General features: G+C 35.5%; 3 protein-coding genes and 1 long non-coding RNA gene across 8 annotated transcripts; 1 reads left to right on the forward strand and 3 right to left on the reverse strand.

The window, feature by feature from the left end:
• Nucleotides 1-123: 123 nt before the first annotated feature.
• LOC143460709 (uncharacterized) lies at nt 124-6,462 on the forward strand. Of its 3 annotated transcripts, none has more exons than XR_013117940.1 (7): nt 124-718; nt 1,452-1,574; nt 3,173-3,282; nt 4,609-4,705; nt 4,844-4,966; nt 5,642-5,723; nt 5,861-6,462. It is a non-coding gene; the product is annotated as an uncharacterized LOC143460709 (long non-coding RNA). The 3 variants fall into 3 exon arrangements; XR_013117941.1 differs by having other exon boundaries at nt 124-479; nt 586-1,574; XR_013117939.1 differs by having other exon boundaries at nt 124-1,574.
• A 339-nt stretch (nt 6,463-6,801) lies between these two features.
• Nucleotides 6,802-9,397, reverse strand: LOC143459738 (uncharacterized). Its single transcript, XM_076956996.1, has 4 exons — nt 8,611-9,397; nt 8,319-8,486; nt 7,896-8,071; nt 6,802-7,252 (listed from the first exon to the last, which is right to left on the reverse strand). Exons 1-4 carry the CDS (start codon nt 8,780-8,782, stop codon nt 7,085-7,087), a joined length of 684 nt encoding a protein of 227 aa, XP_076813111.1. The 5' UTR covers nt 8,783-9,397; the 3' UTR covers nt 6,802-7,084.
• Nucleotides 9,398-12,244: 2,847 nt separating this feature from the next.
• On the reverse strand, nt 12,245-15,270 carry LOC143459991 (uncharacterized). 3 transcript variants are annotated; one of them, XM_076957327.1, is made up of 5 exons: nt 15,078-15,270; nt 14,675-14,867; nt 14,282-14,452; nt 13,942-14,117; nt 12,245-12,648 (listed from the first exon to the last, which is right to left on the reverse strand). In XM_076957327.1, exons 2-5 carry the CDS (start codon nt 14,844-14,846, stop codon nt 12,559-12,561), a joined length of 609 nt encoding a protein of 202 aa, XP_076813442.1. In that variant the 5' UTR covers nt 14,847-14,867; nt 15,078-15,270; the 3' UTR covers nt 12,245-12,558. The 3 variants fall into 3 exon arrangements, with proteins under 3 accessions (XP_076813442.1, XP_076813443.1, XP_076813441.1); XM_076957328.1 differs by having other exon boundaries at nt 14,675-14,804; nt 15,078-15,268; XM_076957326.1 differs by lacking the exon at nt 15,078-15,270 and having other exon boundaries at nt 14,675-15,046.
• A 291-nt stretch (nt 15,271-15,561) lies between these two features.
• On the reverse strand, nt 15,562-17,622 carry LOC143459939 (uncharacterized). The gene is made up of 4 exons (XM_076957261.1): nt 16,904-17,622; nt 16,554-16,721; nt 16,226-16,404; nt 15,562-15,912 (listed from the first exon to the last, which is right to left on the reverse strand). Exons 1-4 carry the CDS (start codon nt 17,073-17,075, stop codon nt 15,694-15,696), a joined length of 738 nt encoding a protein of 245 aa, XP_076813376.1. The 5' UTR covers nt 17,076-17,622; the 3' UTR covers nt 15,562-15,693.
• Nucleotides 17,623-18,741: the final 1,119 nt, after the last annotated feature.

Consider the following 18,741-nt stretch of genomic DNA (forward strand, 5'->3'; position numbering starts at 1 on the left):
TTTCAATTTGTGTGCCGAATTTTTAACCCCAAATGGTACGAGTTGGTCTTAAAATCGTAATAAATAATCAAATGAATTTATACAATAAAACTACAGAAACATATCCTTTTTTGGTTTAGGCTAGTTTTTTTTGGTTTTTGCAGGACATTTAGAACAACACAAAGGGGGAATACCAAAACACAACTACACAAGAAGAGTGGAGGCAAGGCTTCACAGCACATCGTCACTGTGGAGAACTCGTACCTTGCAATTGACTTCAATTTTTTACTGTAGGCTGGTACTACTATTAATTAGCCTATACCTTAATGTCTGAAATTTACTGTTTGCCCATAGACCATAGTGGTATAACAAATATGTGTTTTTGTTGTGTCATTACACAAGAAACATCTTCTAATAAAGGTCGGCTGCCCTGGCAGCTATTGTTAGAATATGAGCGAGGACAATTAAAGATGATAACTTTTTTTGCTTCTGCTTCGATGGTATGAATTCCCATTCCTCAAACGGCGTGACAATGCTGTTTAGTTGCTGAAATTCTGTCCATGCATATTACTAAATGATAAAGTTCCCATTTTTATTTATTATCAGACACAAAGGCTTACACCTTCGGGCAAAGCTTACTGAATGTTAGATTTTGCAGTCGTAACAAGTAAAAAGAAAAGGGAAAGGAAAGATTGCAAACATTACAACAATATTTATATGGCACACCAGTTCAAGCGAGGTAATTTATCTGAATGTTTTTAAAGAGAATTTAAGTTTGGTCAACAACTGAATTGCAAGATCCCAAAATAAAATTTCAGCATTTACAAAACAACTTATGACTCTTGAAGTAACCCACAGTGAAAAGTGTGGCAACTGGACGCACGAGATTTATCAACATGTACGTCAATTTTTTTTTATCTACAGGCCGATTCATAATAAATAAACAAAATCCTGGTTGCTTGAGCGCCAATTTTTTAATAAACAATCAAAAGCTTCAGTGCACACCGTTATTCCCAAGTTTGTGTCTTTGCATGGAATGCACACACAATTTCTAGTCGAAAGCTGCCATACTTTTCAGTTGGTGCTATAGGACAGGAATTATGGACTATCGTTAATATAGTATCATAATTATTAAGCCAATTTATTAAAAATGAAATAGCTTACTACAGAAAATTGGATTTCATCAGGAAAAATTGAAAATAGTTAGGCAGTCATTTTTGTAAGTGCTGTTACCTAACATTACATATGTTGATGTTTTTCTCATTTCCAACTGTATGCCTGCACCTATTCAGTAGGTTAGGCCTATTTCGAGTGCTTTTGATTTCGCTACATGTCCCAACGCTCGAGCGATAGACGCCACTACGCAAATGTAACAGTCGGGCTGATGGCTTGACTTTTCTTGAGATAGCTCAGGTCTAGCAGCTTTATTATTTATGTGTGAAATACTTTCCTATTTAAAACACTCTTTTTAGTTTGAAAAGTACTGGTAGATCACCTGAGCCGGTGCAAACACTGCACAGGCAGACAGCCCTGTTTCAGTTTGTGTATTGCATAGCTGTGTGACACTTTCACTGAACAAAATTCAAGATATGTAAGTAAGTAGCATTTCTTTAATATGTATACTCAGTTACTCATATATAAGATTTAGTAAATAGGTTAACTTTTTCAAGCGTCAAAAGTTTCAGCCCATGGTTAAATCAAAAAGAATTGAACAGGACAATGACAAATGGAAGTATAAAGTAAAAATCCTGACATCACATAAACGATAGGCTACTATAGGAATTGCAAAATTTTTCCTGCTAATGTCTATTTAGTGGCTAAAGCTCTTAAAGACTAAGAATTTCTTTAGCCATTAGCAAGAAACATGAATGTATTTTTAAAAATGTGTTTGGGTAAAGTTTTTGGTAATTCATTAAGTCATTGAAATATGCTGCTCTATTGTTCACTTTACACCACTTTCACCACTGCTTAAAAAGTTTTCTACAATATAACTTTGGAGTCTACCATGACATAGCTTGCTAATAGAAAATTTTTCGTCTATAGGAATAAATAGTAGTTTTACCCACACAAAACCATACATGATTAGACAATTAAGAAATAACTGGCATGTGGCGGCTAACGGCTAAAAACAGCACCTAAATTTCCATCCCGATAAAATACTAAAATTACCAAGTACTGCACAAAAATCATGCAGTTTGTTGCTTGCGATCACCAGCCATGGTGCAATGTATGGCACACACACAAATGAAAATTTTCAACATTTTTGCCACATCTTCACATGCCAATTTATAAGTAGTAATCCAGGCATAGTCATTTGTTTGGACACCAATTTAGAATAAATAAACAAGGAATTGAAACTTCAGTGCATGCGAAAATTTTTGTCTTTGCTTAAACGATTTTGCATCGAAAACTGCCTTACCATACTTTCCGGTTGGGACAGCAGACAACATGTTTGAGACCCCTGCTTACTGTATGTTAATTGACATAATTAAATGTAAATTTGACCGTAGATTTTACGTTTATTTATTTATTTCATTTTTTGTCAAAGGCATAGTTATTATTATAAAACAGGAAAAAATGACGAATCCAGAAAAGGCTTAAAACCTGGTCGAAAATTATTCGGGGAAATCACTGTTGGTACCAGCTAGCACAGCCAGTAAACCCACAGTTAGACAAAACATTTAAAGTTAAAAAACCAAGTTAAGCAAACGAGCAGGTGATGTGTTCAAGTCACAGATGGCACAAATCGCTTCAATGCTCTACATCAGCAGATGGGAAAACTTACTATAAAAGAACCCTTATGATACCCCTTAGAACCCAGATAAGTGCATCGTTTCTAGTCACCATGTTAATAATGTAGGGCATTGTTGATGAGCCCAAGTTTGTACAGCAAAAATTCACACCAATGATGATCTTTTAGAACATGTTTGGAAATATTTGGAAAACCATTAATATGCAAATATGTAATTTATTTTGAAAGTGGCTTGCATCTCATACCTAACAATTTGCTGGTATTCAGGAAGTCAATATGTAATTTTAGACACATTTAGCCTTCCCATAGGCTGCACACTGCATATACAGGCCTAAAATGATGCTATCCAATAGAGTTAGTGTAGATGTGTAATATAATATACAATGCAAATATTTTCATTAAAATTACATAATTATCATGCATATGATTTGTTGTGTCTAGATCATCTTGTCTGATGTATGCATTAGTAACTATGTGACGATGTGTATGGTTCATTTTATGACTTTGTTGATGTTGTTTTTTCGAGATCACTCATCATGTCTGATTTTGTGGTAAGGCATTGATGTTTAATTATATAATTACGTCGTGTCAAGACAGTCGTGTCTAAATTATCTTGTGTAAAAACGTGCATGTACGTATCGACTTCATGAAGCTCTGGTGTGTGAAAGTAAACTTATACTTATAAACCTATATATAAATACCAAATAAATAAATAAAATATATAACTACAGTGAGACCTCGTTAATCCGGACCACTTCGTTTCGTCAAAAAATGTCGGTTTAGCGGGGTATCCGGATTATCAGAAAGTAAAAAATCAATCAATCTTGCAAATGCAGTACCGTGTTCAAAACGCAGTGTGCACCTTACTCCAATTCTAAGTACCGAGTTTCTGGCTGGACAGCAACTAAAATAAAATTATATTTATTGTATGATCCGACCCAGTGTCGAACCCCAGAACCACCGTATTAAAGACGAATGCTCTAAGCCAGAAGTGACGAACATGCGGCCGCAAATCGGTTTGAAAACCGCTCTTGCATGGCGAAGCATTCCGGCGGGACCAGCAGTCTTGAACTTTCTTTGACCTGTTTCTAATCTTTGTTGTTCTTTCTAATATATCAAAAGCTGATAGCACGATTGAGTTGCAGCAGTATGTCTTCAATAGATTGCCGGACTCAACCGATGTAGCCTACTGTACGTATTTTTTTGCGACCGCGGAAGCGTTGTTTGTTACTGTTGATGAACAATTTATTTTTTCGTTTCTAAATTTTTTTACAAAGCGCAATGCTGTATAGTACTGTACTTTTGAATCAATAAAGACCGCAACGTTATTATGCGTAGATAATCGGCTATTGTTTCGTCAACTAACTACATACTGTATTAGGACAATCGTGAATCATTTTCGCTTAACTGTTAATAATCCGGTTTATCGGATTTTATTGCTATTGATTTAGCACATTTGTTCCAAAACTTTTATGTCGGAGTCGGACAGCGGGGTTTTCGGATTAAAGGGGTAAAATGCATAGGAAGAAATCCGTTCCCGGCAGTTTTGTGTCGGATAGCGGGGATTCCGGTTCATCGGGGTCCGAATTAACGAGGTCTCACTGTAATTGAATAAAAATATGTACAGTATATGAATTATTACGAATATACAAATAAAGTGTAATTATAAATAAATATATATTGTAGCCTAATGAACTAAAGGTGCAGTATTCTTGGCTTGCATGTGCATATAAATTATAAATGTTAAAACAAGATTGCGCTATAGAATTAGTGACCTTAAATAGGTTACTTATAAGGAACATGCTCGCTCTTGATAAATACGTATTATGATTATATATGACTTCTTATATATTACATGTAAATTCTTCCATAAATAGGTATGTCACCATCATTGGCAATACCTGAATATTTTCCATTGGTGGAGGATTACAGCTTTCATGGATTTTTTCTTAATAAGTCATTAACATTTAATGGGTATGTAAAATAAAAAAAATTTATAATTATGTTCGCATTCTTCATTTTTCATTTAAACATGAAACAAGCAAGTTAATAAGCCTAACTGCATATGGATATTGATTAATAGTCAGCATCTTGTTTCATTGAATTTTATAGCGATGATGCAATGAACATTAATCATGGATCCAAAATGTTTCTTATTGGAATGTTTTTTCTCAGCATTGTGTTGCTTATTGGCTGTGTTGGGCTTGGCATCCAACGCATTCGAACTCGTAGAAGGTAATGCTGCTTATTTCGTCATGTTATTATCATATTTATCGTAGACATTAAGCACTCATAGAGCACAAATCTTTTTCTGGGCAGTTTATTAGGCGCAATTGCCTTTATTAGGAAAACAGCAATATTTTGTTGTAAGTTGAGGGCACAAATTATTATCTAATATATTATTAAATTTGAAAATGTTCATAATAACTCTTTTAGTATCACACCCAAAATCTAATCAAGTGTTTTTTGATCCAAATTCAATGTATTCTTAAAATTTTTTTTAACGTTGTCACTGCTTTTAATCCTTTTTTAATTTAAATAACATAAAAATGCCAAACAAAGCATTATCTTTTTGGAATTTTCACTAAAGCCTGTATGCAGATTAAGGAAAACCCAAAGAAATTTATGCTGCAAAAATTTGACTTCTGTTGATTGTTAAAGTGAAATGATAGATGGAGTTGGCTTACCAATTTGATTTAGGTGTTTTTAACTTTTGCCTTAACATCTTTTTTCAGACATCATAAATTGAGATGGAAGACAAATCATGGCCTTAAAATTATTTTAGTTGTTTGAAAAGTGACATTTAATATTAGTATAATGTTTTCTTTTTACTTGATTGAAGAAAAAAGATGTATTTTTGTTAGTGGTATGTGTGATGAACTTTGTAATATCTTGCTTTTTCCTTTTTAGATTAAATAGATTACGGCATCAACTCATTTCTTTATGAGAGTTGGACATAACTTCGGATCAATCCAGAAAGCCGCATGTCGCGGTAAATGAATATTGCGTTCATTTTTTTCTGTGTCGATATTTGTTGTTTTTATTATAATATTTTATTTTTCAGTTCTCAATAATAATGTTTTATAGTGACAAAAGCTGTTTGTCATTATATCTTTTTATGGCGTTTAGACTCCGGATGTCTTTACGAAGGAGCCATGCCTGATGGTCCATTGTGAGGTGAAAAACCAGACTCATTCTTCTGTCGTCACAAAATTGAAGACATATGATGAATGGAGCCTACGTGCAGGCAAAGAAAGTTAATTCTTAAACGTTTCAAAACTCAAAGCTTTGTTTTTTCCCTTTTGTGTTCGAAGTTTTAACATTATATGAATAGAATGTAATTTTGTCTCTGATATAATGAACCGTTTTAATCTACAAGCAATCTTGCCAATCTCATTTTAAAATCGATTTTTGCTCATTCATTGATTTTTTCTGAGTAATTAAGCAGAAAGACAGGGTGAAGCCAAGCATGTATTCATCTCGTGAGCCGTGACTCTTGCAGACATTAAATTGCGTGCAAAAAAAAAGTCAGTAAGCACTATACTTTATAACTGTTTTTCTTTTCTTGGATAACTTTCAGTCGTCTGCTTTGATTGCTGCTGTATAAGTATGGCAACTAGGATGCAGTACTTCTGAGTTTGTTCAAGTCGTCACAGCTGTGTATCGACAATAACACGTGTTGTGCTGACAGCATGAAACAATTACATTCCAATAAAATCAATAGGCGCCGACTTTGACCAGTTCGGCTGACCAGGCTTGACCTTTTCAATCAATCAGTTCGGCTGGCCCGAGACTACCACAAGATAAAACATTTTAGGCCGATCCCTTGATTTTTTTCTATAATTTTGTCCAATTTTTGGGGTAATTTATGGTCAAGCTCATGCGACGTTTTTAGCTGTGAGTTTGTGCTGGTTGAAAATCTGAATAACCTATTTCAAATTTTTTTTATTTTCGGTGCAAACTTGGCCTGAACGTAAGGTGGTGATAAAGAGCCACCTGTGTGACCGGTCATTGCGAGGTTGCATAGCAAACAATACTGAGTTTCATTTGTGCACAATATGTATTTATTGCGTTTATTGAGTGACTATTTTCACACGCTCTTGGCGTAAGCCGTTCTAATGCTTGTTCTTGTAGAATGGTTACGATTAGCCAAGACCCGTTTCAAATTTCATAGGACACTCGTAAGAGTAAAAATCATCACCAGATAGCAAAAGCTCTGATTCATTACTAGGATAGTACAATAAGAATATCTTTGAAGAATTCCAAGCACAGTAACATTGGTTAGGCTACATCGAACCGAAAAACGCAACAGAAAATAATAACAAATGCAAGAAATAATTGTGTTTCCTCATGTTATGTGTTCAGATTTGCCCTTGGTATACTGTAGGGAGGCGAACCTGCAGTAGACATAGAACGTGACGCAATGATGATGTTGTCGTAACCTCCATTTTCGTTTGCCTTTGGTAGCGTCTGGGGTCGTTCGTGCAGTTGCCACTGAGATTGTGCTGACGTATAACTCATCTTAACAATTAGGCAAGATTTAAAGTTTAAGTGTAACGATGGCATCGCCCGAACGTCCATTATTCAGCAACATGAATAGCTTAAGCTAAGTAACAAAAGTCAGCACTCATAAGCCTAATATCGTATTCTGCTTTTCCAAAACATTTTAAAGCTAGCTAAACAAAAAATTTTGAAGGCCAATGAAGTTTATTTTGATAAAATTTATGTTTTTTTGCATCTTTTATTTTATTAGACGTAGTTGTTTACTGATTTGTTTTAAGTTTTTACAATTTAGACTGTTTACCGGAACACTTGAGATTATTGCGTATTTAAGTTTGTGGCGTTTAACTATATCAGTATGTTCTATACTATTATATTAAAAATAAACCAAGAAATTTGTGAAGTTTGTAGAAATATAAATAACTTTTCTTTGTTTTTGAATAGGCCATAAAGTCACAACAATAATTTAGACGTTTTTAAAAATCGTTTTAAAATTTAAGAAAATTCAATAAGCAACAATCATTCCTATTTAACGCTTGCAAATATCAAGAGAAATTTTACATCAGCGTTTACAAACATTTTGGAAAAGCAAAACGTGTTTGTCAAAAATAGGCTGACGTCGGCTTAGAAAACCTGCGGGCATCGACTAAAACTGATAACTCACGTTCAACATGGTCCCCGCAGCTAGCTCCATCACTCCAGCTGCGCAGAAAAAAATTCCACATATCCAGTACATGTAGAAGCACCAGCCGTAATGCCAGGCCGCGTTTGAATAGTTGAACAGGGTGTGATAGCTCGTAATAATAGTGAAGGCGATCATTGTAGCCAGAGCTAATACACCTGTATAGTATAAACGTTATGCAAAGAAACTCTATAATTAACGTAATACTCGTAACTAACGTAAAATATAAACCATATATAATACTTGTGGACCTAAAACCTGTTAAGGCTCCACTGTTGTAAATTGTTTGCTAATCAGAGAATTTCGTTAGATTCTCCGAGTTTCGAATAAGTGCCATTAGTTTATTTTCCGGTAAATTCATAATGTTTTTTAGGGTGCTTTCATGTATTGAAGTGCTGCATATACCTGCAAACGTGTCCAAGGCTCCTTCTACTTTTAGCAAATTCCTTTTAGTTTTTCCCGACTTACAGCAATTTACAAATCCTACCACGATGCCAACAATTAGAAAAACGGAAACAACATAACTGGCGACGCGAGCAACGAACGGCGCTATTGGATTTATCGGATTCCAAGCTGAAAATGTAAATTGTAAATATATTAGTTTGTATATATTTTGTAATCGCGGTAAAAAATCTGACTTCATTGTCTCAGCTTTCATATGTCGTTAAAGCGATAAAGTCTCGCGATTTATTCCTACATAGGTAAGAACATCCTCCCGTCTCGTTTGTGTAGCATTGTTCGTAAATTCCAACTTGAAGCAACAGAGAAGGCAGCACAACCCAGGCCTTGTTCACTTGCGAGGCGATAAAAAGTCCGATTCCAACCCATTTAAGGGTGTAGCCAATGCTTTGCTTGGCTTGGTTGTTCATGGCAGAGTTCAGATGACTTACGAGCTAAATTTCCTGTATATAAAGTGAAGGTCATCATATCACGGTATAAACATTTTTAACTGCTTTATAGCTGGACTGTTTTCTGTGAATCTACCAGTTCATTACATATTATTTCATTTTGAAACTGTTGAATCAAGAGCAACATGCAACTTATGAAAACCTGCTATAAAGATTAACGTTAAATTGAATAATCAATAATGTATGTTAATTGCGAACGTTATTATCTGGCATAAACTATTAAGAGGATCGTTCATAGAAAATCTTTCTTTGGTTTAATTTCTCATTTCTGGTCTTTACTCCACCTATAAGAACATATGGCGAAGGTTTTAACAATAATCAACATCAAAAACCGTTTAAAATAACAACGGGCCTAAGCGCTAAGCCCCTTCTTTTTTTAGAAAAATTGTTTGGGCTTTTTTGACTTACTGTAACAACAATTCATACAAATCCTATTAGGTCGTCCACGAAATAAATAGTTACGCAGGCAACGATCTGTGATATCGGATTCCAAAGTGAAAATGAAATTTAGAAATACGTACGGCATTATTGTGATTATAAAATTGGTGTTAAATATTGTTTCAAGGATAATTGCATTTTGTTATCGCGATGAAAATCGGACTTTGTTGGCTACGTTGGCTTTGCATATGTTATGGGCTACGCATAAAACCTATATCCTGGTAACTTATTCTTGTTTAAAGTGCAATGCCTTTGTGTTATTTTGCCAAAAAAGGCTTTAGTGCTTTAGCCATTCAGCTGTTTCGCGTAAATCTCAGCTTTTATGACAGATCGTAAGAGACTGTACTCTTTATAGTCTTGCGCTTTCTTCTAAGATAAATCAGAACATCTTTTCGTTTCGTTTGCTAACATAGTTCGTAAATTCCTATTGAAGCCACCCAAGCCTTGTTGACATGTAAAGCTATAAAAAGCCTATGCTGATTCATTTAAGGGTGTAGCCAGTTCATTGTCTGACTTGTTTGTTTATAGCGGAGTTTTCTTGATTTACGAGCTAAGTTTCCTATGCAAAGAAAATGTCGTCATATCACGGTGTAAACATTTTAGACTGCTTAGTCACCGCATAACTACGGCTTTTAGTGCTCGGTAGCGATGTAAATCTACTGTACAATATACATACATTAAGTTAGCTGATAAATTTACTACAAGTCAAATCGCACCATAAACATAACAATAATTGATTTGAGACCACTTTGCATATAGTTACATACCACCAAACATCTACATTTTGCTTGTTTTGGGATAACTTTGCTGTCTCTGCTATTATTCGTTAAACGATTTAACTACACACATACGTCATTTATAGTAAAACCGAAACTGCTGTAAAACTATTTTATATGAATCTACCGGTTCGTTACACATAATACCATATTTAAACTACTAAACCAAGATCAACATGCGAATTGTGAAACTAGTTACAAAGATTAAGTCTAATTAAAAAACGAACTTAATTACGACCGTTATTATTTCTACCTGGCACAAATGTTATAACTGATCTTTAACGGAAGATCCTTCTTTGGAATAATTGCTTATTTCTGGTCGTTACTCCATCTACAAGCTCAATAACACGAAAAGCGAAGCACTTTGTGTTTTTCGTATAACATCCACAACCGTTTCAATTAACAAACAGACTTTGATAACTATTGGTCACTAAGTCGGTCATGCCGGTGTACCTATAGCCTGACAAAGCGTTCTGTGTGAAAACCTCCCAACAGAGAAACTGTAGATCAAACAATGGCGCATTTCAACCGGCTCAAAGTTTCTAAAATTAGCTCTTGAAAGGTTTTTATAGGTTAACATTCTTTCTTTTGTCCTTGCCCTTATACAATAGAATTACGTACGAGAAGTTTGCTAGTAGTCTTTACGGTCATTTCTTCCAACGTCGAAATAGATCGCCTTACTACTTGCTTCAGGTCAACTCACTGGCGCTTGTATAAAATTGGAGCAATAACGCAGGGCCACAATATGACGTTATTGGTAACTATAACATATTTTATGTGGATATATGGTTGAATGCGACCGTTTTTGTTCAAAAATCGACTTGGTAGCGGAATAAAAATGCATTCTCATGCGGAGGTTACGTTTAGCCCAATTTCTTACAATTCTTTTCTTGATTTGAAAATTATAAATACTTCTATTTGTTTTCTCTTTAAAAAAGGAACTTTTGAAACGGTTGTTGCAATGTCGTTACACTGAAAAAATATCCTATTACCAAACGGAACTAATAAGTAATAAGAGAAAAGAAGTTTCTCTTTCATCCAGGCGTTATCTAAATATTTACTTTGATACTATTTTTCTTAAGCAAAATCGAGAATGTGTTGAAGATATTAACCGACATCAATGGTTTTATTCGTATGAATTATGGTCATTATTCTAGAAAACAGCTTCCTTTCTTTCTTCCTTCTCTATATACTTGATGGTCAATTGCTGTGATTTTGTAGTGCCAGTGACTTCACTACTCGCCGGGTTCTGCTGCCTATTTGACGAACAGATCTTTGATTTTGATTCACTTATGGCATTATATAAATTGTAGATATAAATTGAAATAAACTTATAAAGTTTGCGAAGAATAAAGTTTAAGGAAAGTGTACCGAAAGCTGAGTAAGTAACAGAAAACAAAGATGGTAGAAGAATACATTTAAGGTAATATGCTACTGGTTGCAATGACAAGAGAAATGTCTCGATGATAGGTAGTGTTTATGCCTATGCATTCTGCTGTCTTGGCTGTATAAACTTCCGCTCTGCGCATTTGAGTTGATCGTATAATTAAGCTTTTACTGTTAATGATGGAGGATTGAGCGTCGGAATCGATGCTCGTGGCCATACCCAACCTTTTCAATATCTTTACTATTATTAACGATTCTTGCTCCTATTCATGGCGATCCTGGAAAACAGTTCTAAACTCGGGCACGACCAGTAAAGAAACAAATTTCGTAACAAAACAAGCAAATCTGCCATTACACCCCATTACGCTTGATCGATCAGACGATCACGCTCTGCGGATTTGCGAGTGATCAATCGTGACCTGGCCACAAATTTGCATGGCGAAATAATCGGGCCATGAACCATGTGCGATAGTAACCTGTATGTGGGCTCCCAAACGGAGGTATGCTAGGTCGCTCTTCCCACTTGGAAGTACGAGGTTATGTTTCGAGCGATACGAAGCTCACTTTTTTCCTAACTTGGTTGCTGTACCAACGGTTAACGGTTATATGATTGTGAAAGGAAAAATGTCCCAACGAAACAAAGTGTTACGACCAGAAGAAAAGGGCGGGAACTCCATGACAAACAAAATAGAGTCTAGTTATTGCGGCTGAGCATGAGAAAAGAGGACATTATTGTGTTATGAGTCTTATGACATGTTTTTGGATTCGCCTCTATCTTTAAATCGTCTCACACTTTTTGGTTGAGGTTGGTTTATTATTATTACTCAATGGATTTCGTCTTAATCCAACTATTTTATTATAATCTCTAATAAAACGTTTAACATTTAAGCGTTCAACAGTTTATAACTGAGGTTTACAGCCGGCAAATTTTATTAAAATTGCGAAAATGTAAAGTATAACTGGAGATTGCTCACACTACCAATGTCCTATATCCGAATGCCCATTGAGGAAAAACAAATATATAAATGTTCAAGTGTTCATTTTGATAACAAATAACAGATTAATGAAAAATACGTCTCAACATCAACTCAAAGCAGGTGCTTTCTCGAATGCTGGTCAGGTTTATTCCGGTTTGAACTAGTTTGAAGTGGTGTTGTAGTGACCATCGGACTTTTTGTCGTCTTTCTCTTGCAGGGAGTTTAGTTTCTCCCTCTCTTGGATTTCATCCTGTTCATATACACGTAAATAAATTAACTCATGTAAATAATTTCATTCCAGTGATTTACCTGTATATGATATTTGAGAACGCCTTTTGTCAACAATAATGTTTGTGACGCGTTATCACGTGCGCATATTTACTTTCCACTATATATAGGATTGTGGAAGTATGCAATTATCCCGGGTTTCAAATTTAACGTTTATGTGTACAAGAGCCAAGCCCGAATGTATATGGTGTCATACCAAAACAAATAAATAGGTTTTAATCTGAGCAACCCGTATTTGCCGTTATACTATTGTAGGCTGCGTAAAGTCGCGAGACTCTTGACTCTGGGCCTAGAGTGTATACGTCTTTGGTATATGTGCGTTTAAATGGTTGTATGAATGAAACGTAGCCATTCGCCAGACATAACGCAGATATAGATCGTTCAGGAACGTAAAGGAATTTGCCAATTTACACTCGCGTATAGGTCGTTAAATTTTCAGAAACCAGACCAAAAAATTGTGTGTGAGGAATCTATGTGTGCATTGATCACACGGTAATTCTATACAAGGTACAACTCGTGTAAAACCAACTGTCGGTAGTACATAATGGAAAACAAAGTTTCAACTAAAATAAATGGTTGCTATATTAATTTAGTATGATAAGCGCATCACATTTTTCACCAGATATAGGCAACACATTGATACCAATCGATATTTCAAATCTCTTGTCTCATTTTGTCGATTCAGTAACAGCAAAGATACCTGCGCGCTATAATGCTTTTTATTTCACTTTTACCACGATTTTTCGCATTTTAGTGGCTAGTCACCTCTTGTCTGTCTCTTTTTGTCACTGAAGAGAAATTAATCGTAACCAACGTTAGTTGTTAAACAGCACCAGCATAAGTAGATGCAGAAACTAAATGGACAAGACTAACTTCGTAATGATTGAAAGCAAGTTGTACGAGAAATCATAAGTTCCTTTCTTGAGTTTGAAAAACATTTCTCGCTATTACCAATAATCTTTGATTTTTGGAAAAAAAATTAACCGTTTGGATAAAGACGTGAACAATGCTACAGCCCGTGAGAACAGTTGATAATGTTGACGTTTGCACCAAACGTTGGGGCTGGACGCGTTGTTCAGCACAACCTTGCTTTCCACTGACGCAATTGATATCCTGTGTACCTTTCAGTTACTTTTCAGTTCATAATATAATAATAATTAATCGTCAGGTTATAACAACCGTAACAGAAAGCATTATTTATTGATTATTGTGAAACTTCCTGCAACTTCGTAATAATATGTTTGACAAATTTTACCTCGGTCAGTTTTGATTTTCCGGCCATAACTTCCACTATTCCAGCAAACAAGTAATCGGTTGCAGCGCACCATCCAAACGCGTAACACCAACCGAATTTCCATCTTGGCTGCGTCGTTAGCGGAGATTCCACGCACATGACAGTAAATGTGATCATGGCAGCCATAAGTATCAGGCCTAAAGTAATGAAACTCTAAAATGCCGATAAATACTACACGTGCTATGCCATACTGCTTTTTTGAATTAGAAAACAGTATTAAGTTGTACCTAAATGTAAAGTAGGCTACTGTGCGTACTTTCTTGCAAAGTTGTACAAAACTGGTAATAACTTCAACTTATACCTGCTGTTATATCGCAACCACCTTCAGATAAAAGCAAACTCTTAATTCTTTTCAAGTTGGCACACCATGTGCTCATTTGAATCCCAAGACTACAAACAATGAACACTGCTGCGACCAGAAACATGATTCTCGCGACGAGAAATGAATCGTAGTAAAGAGACGACTGCCAAGCTACAGAAAGAACAAAGAATTACAAAATTATTTTCACCAAAACTTTATAAGTTGCTACAAAATTTATGAAGCATTCGCTTGTTTTTTTAATGATAAATATTTTTAAAACCACCATTAAATTGAGACCGCAGACCTGTAAATGCTTGTGGGTGACAAGGTTATTATTTTATATTCTGTAGAGCATTGTTTTATCCATGAGTATATGAAATATGTTAAACTTACGCAAATATCCGCATAACGGAGGCTGGTTGACAAGTTCTTGACAACTCCTGTATAAACCAATGCTCGTAATATCCGTCACAAACCACTGCATGCTGCACTGAGATGAAATGAAGAATCCCAAGGCTGGAATCTTTAAAAAACCGGATAAGTTTCGACCGGTTCTGGGATGCATTTTGACAACTTAAATGACGGCCTGATTTACAAAGATAAATTTAATGTTTGCTGAAACTGTTTCCTTTGGACAAACCAGATTGAAACGTAAATAATTTCGACTGGAAAACATGAACGTAATGCTAACTTATCACTTTCATGGGTTTATGGTTGATGAAGACAACATCTTATAAACATCGTATTTGATGCTTTAACAAGAGTCTACTTTAACACGTTTTCTTTCTCGTATTACCTTAAGTTTTCAATCTACGATGGATTTTGATGAGCAACTAGGCAAATTGTTTTTCACTTTTAATAGAGCTGAGCTAAATAGATTTCACAATGACTTGTTTCAAACAGAAACGCCTGGAATGTCAACATGGACTCATCGCTTGTTGCTTCTGAGCACACAGTTTTTAGTTTGCGTAAAATCTTCTGACAAATGGAAAAAAGTGGAAACAGACGGAGAGCATAAATTGTAACGCGTCGTGTCGTCTACGTCGTCGTCTTGACTAGCAGATAGCAGAATTGATCGAGTAAACACCGTCACATGCCTAGCTCAGAAGCACCACCTAGAGAGTATTTAAAAATGTTGGTAGTCGTGAGGTGGCGCATCTCTTTATCAAACTTTGCCAACTGTCTGTTAGTTCATTATTATTTAGGCAATCGGGATAAAGCGTGCTCATAAAAAAAATATTTGCGTAAACTGTTTGGTTTCAAATTGAACTATTTATAGACAAAGTTTCTAGGCTATTTATTATGCTGATGTATTGAAAGCATTACAGGAGTATTTGGATTAAATTCCGATGCATAAAAAGCTAAAGGAACACTTTATCACCGTAGAAAAAATCACCAACAAAACAATTTTGTTAATATCCGTAAGACTGGTGGATGACATGCTGGGGGTACTGAGCTCGGATGGTTCTCGAATTGCTTGTCACAACGGATGGGTTATAGTAACCACTTCGTGCATCACCCATCGAGGTCATTTGGTACTGAGTTGGTGCTGACGTCACTTCCGGCAGCTCGTCCTCTCTTCGTTCGTAATCTTTTGACTCCTGTTTTGGTTTTGATTTTGACTTCTTTTCCTGTTGAAAGATTTTCTGTTATTACTTAATCGCCGGAAACCTACAGCACTGTGGTAGACTGAAGATTATCAGTTTATACTGTGGTTATACTGTAAGGTTCTAAAATGAAAATGCGAGCAGATGAAGGTTTGAGTCTTTAACTCTCTGGCTGTTGTCAAAAATTCTATAATTTCTTGTTACGATCATCCAAGTTGCGATAATGACATTCCTCGGTTATTAAGTTATGTTTTTTAGATTATTAAAACAATATACATAGCATTCATAAAGTTCGGATGATCGGATAACAGCTAACACAAATCTTAAGTAGGCCTACCTCAGGTGGTGACTTCACATATCCGGCTGCTACATTGAGTGAGCCTCCAAATATCAAAAGAGGTCCAGAGGCCCAGCACAATCCGTAAGCCCAACCAAATAACCATCGACTAGTATAATCGCTAACTTCATCAATAGCAAGAACAGTATATGCGACCATAGCTGCCATCATTACAATTCCTTAAAAGATCACTGAACAATGAGGTTATCTCTACCGCTTTGCTTACGTATAGGGAAATGTGCTATATTTTCTTTCCTACATTATTTAGGGTGGTTTGCCTGTTAACGTAATCCTACTTATTTAATAAACGAGAGACATTTCATCTGACCTGCTATTAGTATCATCACGCCTTGCGCCACGTACAGCTTTCCCCGTTTGTTGGGTTTAAAGCAAAATGAAATCCACTGAGGGATGCCGGCAAGAACGATGAAAACACCGGCCGTAAGAAAAACGTATCTAGCTACGAATGAAGCAAAAGATTTCAGCGAGCCCCATCCTATGCAATAAAAATATAAAATCGCAGTGTCCTGATTATACTCCAAAGATTTCAATTGTATGTTAGTTAGACTCTAATATATAATTGTCTGACTTGACCAACCATGACGAAGAGTTTACATAGTCGTTATATTTACGTATAGTAAAGAGCTAGCTTAAATTCATCAGTAACATAAGTCTTACCTAGGAAGACGCAATCGTAATAATTGTCAAGAAAACTGCATTGGTTATAGATCCCGAAACTATTCCTCTCATCGATTAGCCAAAACGGAAAAATTTGGGATACTATAAATAATATAGAGCCAAGGCTTTCACAACATAGCCCAAAATAATGCAACACTTTAGATGGATCCATCAGATGTGCTCAAAAGGATTCTTTTTCGAGATCTGCACAGATGTAGCACCCTACATAGACAGTTTTATTATAATAACTGTGGACACTATTAGTCATTATTAAGTAGACATTATTGATAAACCGTAAGCAGTAAACCGACGACTTATGGAAAAAATGTTCACATCAGTTTGATCAAATGCATTTTCCTTGTTCTAACAGCCAGCGTTTGCAACATCACTTTAGAATCTGACCATATGTTCTAAATAACAGCCTTTGTCAGTCACAGTCATAAACAAGTTTAAAAGCATTGATTGCATCTATCTTTTTGTGACTATGGTTGAGGATTATATAAATACTTTTGAGGATTCAGACTTTACCCAAAATCTTCCTCCTTAGCTTAACTTTGAATTTAAATTTGCTAAAAGTCCTCGACTTTGTAGTCTAGATCTACAGCTTAAATTGCTAAATTAAAGCTTAAATTCCGGTGATTAATAGAGTAAGCCAAGGCTATCCATTAATTTGATGAGCGTATTTGATGTGTGCATGAAACTTCTTCCTGGCCTGCAACATTTCACCATAGCTTGCCAAATAAGTATCACTATTTAACCAATTCAGGCCTAATTAGTAAAACAAAGACTTCTGCCCTGCGTTTTAGCTTACTTAGTAACTAGGTTTAAGTAAATTCATTTATGATAAACCTTATCCATAACAAGATAACAAACTGGCAATTAAATATTAAACTTGTGACAATATATGTTTAATCAAGTTAATCATTATAAATTCAATTTGTCGCTTCCGCATTTTAAGCCGATTTTTAAGCAATGCAATATACTGTACGTAACGTACGCAAGTACATCAACACGTAATAACACTGGCCAACAAAAAAAACATTTTTTTTGAGTGCCAAAGATATTTTGATGGTTTCTGGGTAATTTTGGGCTGCTGAGTCCGAAAATAACATTCGTTTCTTTGAATTGGCTCTAGTTTTTGAGATATCGATGTTTTTTATTTTTGACGAGAGAAAAATCGTTAACTTTAGTATCTGCCAATTGTGAACACAAGCATCAGTAAAATGCATATTGGAAATGTCTCTTAGGCAGTATGCATTACTTATTTTGGACCAGATACTCCACTATGTCTATTTGTTATTGTAGCATCCCATTACTTCAGAAACAAGGCATTGAAAACACTCCATTTTCGGCATCATTCTGATAAGCTACAGTTTCTTTGTATTGTTCACCACATGTACAGTGTAGAGTACTCCCTTCAGTTATCACATCATATCAATATCTCATTTTATAGCTATATTGTTGTAGACTAAAGATGTTGTAATCAGAATTTAATAGTTCTGTAGCCAAAGAAAGGAATACCACGAGTCAAGTTCAAGCTATTGCTCACATAAGTAAGTTTGGAAAACGTGGAGGTTTTTTGTAATTCAAGTGAGAATTGAGTTCATTAGTGGAAGTTTGACAATATGCTTAGGCCTTGTCACTGGGAGGACGCATTTTCCTGTGACTGAGTTGACAACCTGTCACATTTTCGTTCAGTATATATATGCTCTGCAAGTGAGAGCAGTGGAAGTGTGTTCGAAAGCAGTCCATTCATTCCAGAGCCATTCAAGCAGGAGGAGCTGAGCGATCTTATCAGGGATCTCAACTTATCCAAAGAAGCAGCAGAAATTTTGGCA

This window comes from Clavelina lepadiformis, chromosome 5 (assembly GCF_947623445.1).
Source record: "Clavelina lepadiformis chromosome 5, kaClaLepa1.1, whole genome shotgun sequence".
NCBI classification, from domain to species: domain Eukaryota; kingdom Metazoa; phylum Chordata; class Ascidiacea; order Aplousobranchia; family Clavelinidae; genus Clavelina; species Clavelina lepadiformis.

Coding starts and splice junctions, on each gene's coding strand:
- LOC143459939 (XM_076957261.1), bottom strand. CDS start 17,075: ATGGATCCATCTAAAGTGTTGCATTATTTTGGGCTATGTTGTGAAAGC. Junction 16,405..16,553: donor CGTGATGATACTAATAGCAG/GTCAGATGAAAT, acceptor TGATCTTTTAAG/GAATTGTAATGATGGCAGCT. Junction 15,913..16,225: donor ATGTGAAGTCACCACCTGAG/GTAGGCCTACTT, acceptor ATCTTTCAACAG/GAAAAGAAGTCAAAATCAAA.
- LOC143459738 (XM_076956996.1), bottom strand. CDS start 8,782: ATGAACAACCAAGCCAAGCAAAGCATTGGCTACACCCTTAAATGGGTT. Junction 8,487..8,610: donor GGGAGGATGTTCTTACCTAT/GTAGGAATAAAT, acceptor TTACATTTTCAG/CTTGGAATCCGATAAATCCA. Junction 7,253..7,895: donor CTGCGGGGACCATGTTGAAC/GTGAGTTATCAG, acceptor CTAATTGTTAAG/ATGAGTTATACGTCAGCACA.
- LOC143459991 (XM_076957327.1), bottom strand. CDS start 14,846: ATGCATCCCAGAACCGGTCGAAACTTATCCGGTTTTTTAAAGATTCCA. Junction 14,453..14,674: donor TCCGTTATGCGGATATTTGC/GTAAGTTTAACA, acceptor TTCTTTCTGTAG/CTTGGCAGTCGTCTCTTTAC. Junction 14,118..14,281: donor TGGTTGCGATATAACAGCAG/GTATAAGTTGAA, acceptor TCATTACTTTAG/GCCTGATACTTATGGCTGCC.